General features: G+C 45.2%; 1 protein-coding gene across 1 annotated transcript in view; it reads right to left on the bottom strand.

The window, feature by feature from the left end:
• Window positions 1-2,370: 2,370 nt before the first annotated feature.
• The window catches only part of LOC103368167 (SH3 and cysteine-rich domain-containing protein 2), a 29,708-nt gene continuing 25,450 nt past the window's right edge, over window positions 2,371-6,628 (bottom strand). The window contains exons 7-11 of the mRNA XM_008296436.1: window positions 6,291-6,346; window positions 6,042-6,130; window positions 4,207-4,258; window positions 2,707-2,844; window positions 2,371-2,469 (exon numbers count right to left, since the gene is read on the bottom strand). Of these exons, the coding sequence (XP_008294658.1) occupies window positions 2,371-2,469; window positions 2,707-2,844; window positions 4,207-4,258; window positions 6,042-6,130; window positions 6,291-6,346 (434 nt within the window). The remainder of the gene's footprint in view (window positions 2,470-2,706; window positions 2,845-4,206; window positions 4,259-6,041; window positions 6,131-6,290; window positions 6,347-6,628) is intronic.

The following is a 6,628-nucleotide window of genomic DNA, read 5'->3' as shown; positions in this document are numbered from 1 at the left end:
GAACATGGAGACTCCACGCAGGAAGATCCCGGGTGTCCTCACCGGGACGCCAACCGGCGACCTTCTAGCTGTGAGACCACGCTGCTAACCACCAAGACACCTGCAGCCTCGTATTCATACATAAATTCAATCAATGAGTAGATCTGAAGTATTTTTATAGTGTAGTGTTACTATTTTATTCCAGCACTAGTTTTATGAGAATTCGAGCGTTTACGAGGTGACAAACTGTCTAATTTGAGCATGTTGTACTTTAACAGTGCAGCAGGTTTTCATGAATTTCCTGATCTTTACAGCTGAGTATGAGTGGCTTTGAGGACAGACATCTACAGCGAACGGTACCGAATTAAAGCTGCAATGTACCGCGTTGACTGTTAATGCTATGAACTCCACTCCAAAGCTTCATTTCACTCGGCCTAGCTTTTAAAACAAAAAGGCCAAAGCATATGACTAAAGAAGAAACGATGGATCATATCTCAAACGAACAAAAAACACACAGCCTGTAAGTTCATTCGACTTTATTGAGAGATGTGGGGGTCACAGGGCAGCTAGCCATGCAAAGAACTAGCCTGCTAGTGTGCATGAAGGTGAGATGGGAGATTCACCTGGTAATACTGATCCTGAGCCAGTCTTGGTTCTAGTCAGTGACGATAATGTTTAAGAGTAGCATGGTGCGGACTGATTTAAGACGGGAATTCCGTAAAAAGCTCGAGTCCAAATTCAAATCGTTGCAAAAGCACAGGATATACACCGACACGTGTGTGGCTGCACTGGAAATAAGCTGAGTACAACATAAAGTGAGTGACTAGAACTGTTGTGCATAGTATCTGAAAAGACTTGTGCTGATAGAGAAAGATGTTAATTGAGCAAAGAGATGCATACATAGGTAAGTTAGACAGTAGTCCCCTATAACTGTAAATTAATGCCCTTACTGGCTCCTGGACAGCTGCAGACCTCTTCAGAGTGCTGTTTAGAGCCAATATGTACAGTCTCTTTATAAGGCTATTTACAAATACTGTCAGATTTGTATTTACAGTTATTGCCGCAACAAAGGCAGTTGCCTGGTGGTTTATAATGACAGAGTAATAAACCAAATGGTGTGAGGTGCTTTTCCTGTTGTCACCTTACCTCACCAGCCTCACAGAAAGACTCGTGTGCTGGGATGAACGTTAGCCACTCGTTAAAAATTCAGAAAGCTTTTTCAGCTCAAGTTTGGTACATGGCTTCGAGAGAGACTGAACGGTCGCCACATTTTTCCACAAACAACAACACTGAGTTTGGTTTTTAATCAATGGTCCTGGATTATTTCTTTGCTCTGCTCCTCCCTGGAGGAGACGCAGAAAGCACATGACAGAGTGGAGACGGCACACCGTCCTCACACTGCAGCACAACCAGGTCTGACAGCGACGATTACAGGACGGTACATACAGGTGAGCCACGTTCACAGAGGACAGACAGGAAGCAGAGTCTACTGGCTGATTTTAGAGAGAATTATAAAACCGGCGTGTTCGTGTGTGTGGAGAGTGCGATTGAAGGGCACACTGAGGAAGAAAGTCCCCGAGGTGCACGCAAAGCATTTGTCACATCAGAGCTGTGAAGAGCACGAATGCATCATATTCTAATCACCGGAGACCAGTCGGAAATACAGAAGATCCCAGCGCGTCAGTTACGACTTTCATTTGATGGAGATGTAGAAGACTTCCATGGTTACATAATGTAATACCTGAATGTGTTCTAGTCGGAGCAGGAGGGACACGCAACAACGGCAAACACGTGCACATGGGGAGGTGCAGTCTGTACAGACCAAACTCCACCGTTACGCTTTATCGGCTAAACCAGTTTGAAGAGGCCAGACACAAACAAGGAACAGAAAGTAACAGCTACAGTCTGTCACAGCCTCTGACGTCTTGTTCTCTCTACACAAACAATGACATGAAGACAGTTTGCTCTTACTGTCCTTTAGGCTTGGACACGCTTTGACATCATATTAAAGTAGTCCTCTCTCCTTTTCACAAGCGGATGGCTGATGGAGATGGCTAGTGAGGTAGCCAGACTTCCTGCACACGCATCCTCTTCAACACAATGCTACATTTCTTTTGTGGGCAGATATAAAACCACACAAAGTAAAGTTGTGCTACAAGAAAAGTAGCTCTACAGAACTCTAAAGAAGCCCCGTGTCTGTTAAGTCTTAACCTTTAAAGTCTTCTGCAGTAAAAAGCAAAGTTGTGGGTTGTCGTTCCACTCAAGCTGCTAATTCACTGCCACTTCTTTTGGAGGGGTGGAGGTGGATGGTTGGTGGTCAGTGAGGTGTTGGCTTAACACTCCTGAGTATTCCTCCATCATTATATCAACCTGAAGGTCAATGTGCTGCCGTCATATTTCCTGCAGATACTTCACAGGGACCAGGCCTCTCTTCTTCCCACTGCTCAGCCGGAGGAAACCGTCGGCCTCCTCGTTCTTCCCCACACAGATCTGCAGAGGGGGGAGTCGGTGGGCGAGGTAGGGGGGAGGAGAGAGGAGCACGGGGCAGGAGGAGGGGCAAGCAAGTGACATTCAGTAATGCGGAAGAGTTTCTGGACTGAGGTGGAAAGTGAGCCGCGCTGAAGCCATACCATGCTGTCCTTTGTAATCTCAGCAGTTTTCTGCATGCATTTGCATACAATTTAAAATGCAGTCAGTGTGTATGTGAATGTATGTTACGGTGCTCACCTGGGCCTCTTTCACAGTCATCTGGCCTTTGTCTCGGTTGCCGTGGAAACCGGCGGTGACCTTCCACACCCGCTCACCTGGGCGGACCCGCTGCACAAAGTTGGCTGGGAAATATCCCACCTTGTCTCTGCTTTTCCCCTGTGAACACACCCCAACATGGACGCTAACGTTTAGCCCAACCAGGTCATTCAATGGGAAAACGGTTCCTAATTTCTAAAGCACCAGATTATTATGCTGAATTGTTTGAGTTAAATTCTTTCTCCATGAGTCAGCCACAGTTTGCAGCATTGTTTTGCCGAATTTTAATCACCTACCTGCTTGTGTTTCAACACAAACCCCACACAGGCAGCTTCCACTACAGCCTCTGACCCTCTGCTGAGGAGGCACCAGCTTTACGTTTTCATGTTTGCTTACTCCACCGTCTGCCCAACTGAGCATCACATTTGTATCACAGAAACAAAATTAAATCTGAATTTGAATGAACCATCACGATTAGCAAGAAAATGGAAATAAACGGAGAGTTTTTGTTTCCTAATTAGCCACATCGTCACTAGACCAGAAGGCATTTGTACTGGCGGAGCCCTAATCCCCTGCTATTCTCTTCAGAGACTCTGGCACACGAGCATCCAAAGCCCAGGAGCGCTGCAGTCACATGACTCCAAATTTAGCTGCTTCTCATGTTCAAATGTTGGCTCCTCACACAAAGCAAACAGCGAGGACTCAGGTGGAGTTTAAATATCAGATTTGGAGTGTGGTTTGTAAGTTGCTCTCACGACAACAACAGTCGCATTGTTTGTGTGATATCAGCAGTTCCACATAAATGTACACATATGTTCAATGAAAACGTGTTCTACGTTTCAATCAGATCACAAAGTTACAGTAGTTCTACTTTTGTTTTCTTGATTTCTTTTTAATCAGCTCGGAAAACGTGAAATCTGACATCGTATTCGTATTCAGGACATTCTGAATGATGTTTTCCTCCTATTCATGGAGGCTCCTTGGACCAAACATCACCTGCAGTACTATGATTACTTATGATTTATGATAAATATGATTACCGTTCTGTTCTGAAGTAAAGGCCCAGAACTGTTCCTGGTTTTGTGTTTACGGAAAGACTTGTCTGTCCTTCTGCAGGTCAAGGTTAAAATCTTCAGCTGTCTCATTAACTCTGACTGCAATCTGTCTTCTTCCTCTCTTCCTGTTCATGCTAACTAGCTCCGCTAACACCCACACCTGCTCTCTTTCAAGCACATCCACCAGCTCCTAAGTCTCATTGTCTTTGAACAGCCTTGCGTGGAAAGGAAGAGTTTCAGCTGAAGGACATATACGTGTGCACGACTGCAGCACCTATTCTAAAGCAATCTGGAAATACATAGCGGTAATATTTTATTCACGTAAGCGCTGGCTTAGTAAAAATAAAGAAAGGAAATCTAATGCGTTATTCAGTAGATAGATGGTACTTCAGTGCATTCAAATAGAAAGATCTTCTTTGCAGCCCACCTTCCACCAGTCCTCGTTGGAATCATCAGTGACTTGAACTCTGTCGCCAGGCCTGCAGGGAAAAGAGGAAATCCAAAAAGGTGCTTGATGAAGTGGCTTTTTAAGCATTTTTCACCATTGCCACACTACCTGACACGATCTAAAATGTGCAGTGAGATAATTTGAAGTTTCTAGATATTAGTTTTCTTGCTGAGTTCGAAGTCTGTGGGTTAAATATGAAGCTAAATATAACTGCCTCTTGCTCCTGAGCAACTATACAAACGGTCCGAAGCAAATAAGCATATTTTTACATTACAATAAGTGAGTGGAAAGGCAAATGTATTAATTTGTGCCAATGCGAGTATCCTTTAAGTAGCATGTTTACAAAAAAAATAATACGGTGTGAAAATAGTGCACAGTGATGCAACAAGTATTGATCAATGAACAGCAGTTGGACAAAGTCAGGAACTACTGCTGCACAGGCATCTGACTCATGATGTCCATCCATTATCTTTACAGTGCTTCATCCCTGCAGGGTCATGGGGGGCGGAGTCTATCCCAGCTGACTCAGGGTGAAGGCAGGTTCACCTGGACAGGTAACCAGTCTATCACAGGGCTACACTTAGAGACAGACAACCAAGCACACTCACATTCACACCTACGGACAATTTACAATCACCAATTAACCTCAGCATGTTTCTGGACTGTGGGAGGAAGCCGGAGAACCCGGAGAGAACCCACTGAGTTAGAACAGTCCCCACACAGAAGGCTGAGATTCGAACCAGCGACCTTCTAGCTGTGAGGCGAACTGCTTGCTGATGCTGTTCAAAATGAAGCTGTAGGATTTTCTCCCAGCTTATATTCAGGCTGGTGAGAGTTTGGAGGTTAAGATGCAGCCAACACACAGAACATTTCTTGTATATGATTCGGTTGACAGATTCAGCTGCACGGCGCTGATGCCACCATATGAAATATAATAATATGATAATAATGATAATAAAGATCTGTTTGCTCACATTCTGTCTCTTCATCTCAGGGAAGATTCCCACTGCTCTATTCTTACACTTTCTCAATGAGTCAAATCACTTCCCTCTCAATTTAAAGGCCTCTCCTGTCGTCCAATGACCTGCAGGCCAATCAGCCCGTAGACCCTGTCCTTTACATTTACTGTAATTCTGTCACTTGTAGGATATTGCCTGTGCCGTCTTGTTCCTTCACCTCATCAGAGTTGTTTAGGGCGTCTCAGCCAGCCTCCATCTGCTGACGTTGCTCTACCACCAGCAGCATCTGGACTCTGACGGCTCCTGGATTCATCTGCCTTTATCTTCTCACTGGAGTCCAACCCCAAAATACTTTGATTTAGCACGCTCCATGTTTTTCAATAAACTTCTGTTCTTTACTTTCACAAGATGTGTCCTCACTAAACCGTCTGCTTCCCAACTTCTTGCTCTATTGTTAATGTACAGCACAGGTACAGGCCACGATGGAATCAGTTATTGTTCTGAGAGTGGACAGCTCTGTTCAAGTGAACAAACGCCTCCTGTGCTGCCTTCTTGCACAGATGTATCCTCCAGATTAGTGTTTGGTGTCAAACCACCCTCAGCAGTTTCAATATAAAAGGACTCCTTTTTTTCTGTCATACGCTCATTGCAGCTGTTTGTCCTTCCCGGCTTCCCAGCACGCTTCCTCCCTCCCAATCCGAACCCTGCAAACCCCGACAACCATCCTGCTGAGGAGGCAGATGGCGTGTGAATGTCAGTAAACTTTTGGCTAGGAAAACACTTCCCCCTCTCTCACCTGGCTGCTTTTATCCACACAAACGCACACGTTCAAGTTGACAAAGAAATGGGACTAACTGTAGCTCCAAGTCGTTCTTCTCCTGAGGCAGAAACTTGTAGAGGGCCACGTAGGTGTGGATGGAGTGAACTTCTACTCGTTTGGGAGTCTGAGAAAAACAAAATTAAGGAAAAATGTGAAAGTTATCTGCGTATTCCACACGTAGAGGTCTGAAACTGAGTGAAAAGAAAGGACAGCTTGAAGGGAATTGACAGAATGCATTTGTACCAAGAAAAAGCTGAAACTAGAGAAGAGTGCTGACTACACACCTTCAGGCTGACCCTGTCCTCCGAATCAGCCTTCTCGCTTTCAGGAGGAGTGAGCACTGGAGAGACGGACATATAACGCAAAGAGAAAGGGAGAAGAAAGAGAGGGAAAGACGACACGCATGAGACAAAGAAAGGTCACATGTAAAAAAGAGAAAAGGGGAAAGAGTGGGGGTGCAGGAGGAGGACAGAAAGGGAAGGATCAGAGAGAGAGAGCTCCAGTCACTGTGTGGCAAACACAAGCAAGGCAGCAGTGAAGGTCAGTTACTGTAAAGTGGCAGCAGCACAAACAGAGATGATCCCGTCTCCTGGGACTGAAGACGGAGAGGAAGAGTACTGGT

Source organism: Stegastes partitus, unplaced genomic scaffold (genome assembly GCF_000690725.1).
Source record: "Stegastes partitus isolate 25-593 unplaced genomic scaffold, Stegastes_partitus-1.0.2 Scaffold1128, whole genome shotgun sequence".
NCBI classification, from domain to species: domain Eukaryota; kingdom Metazoa; phylum Chordata; class Actinopteri; family Pomacentridae; genus Stegastes; species Stegastes partitus.
Note: the sequence above shows the minus strand (reverse complement) of the source record. Positions and strands in the feature narration are given on the sequence as shown.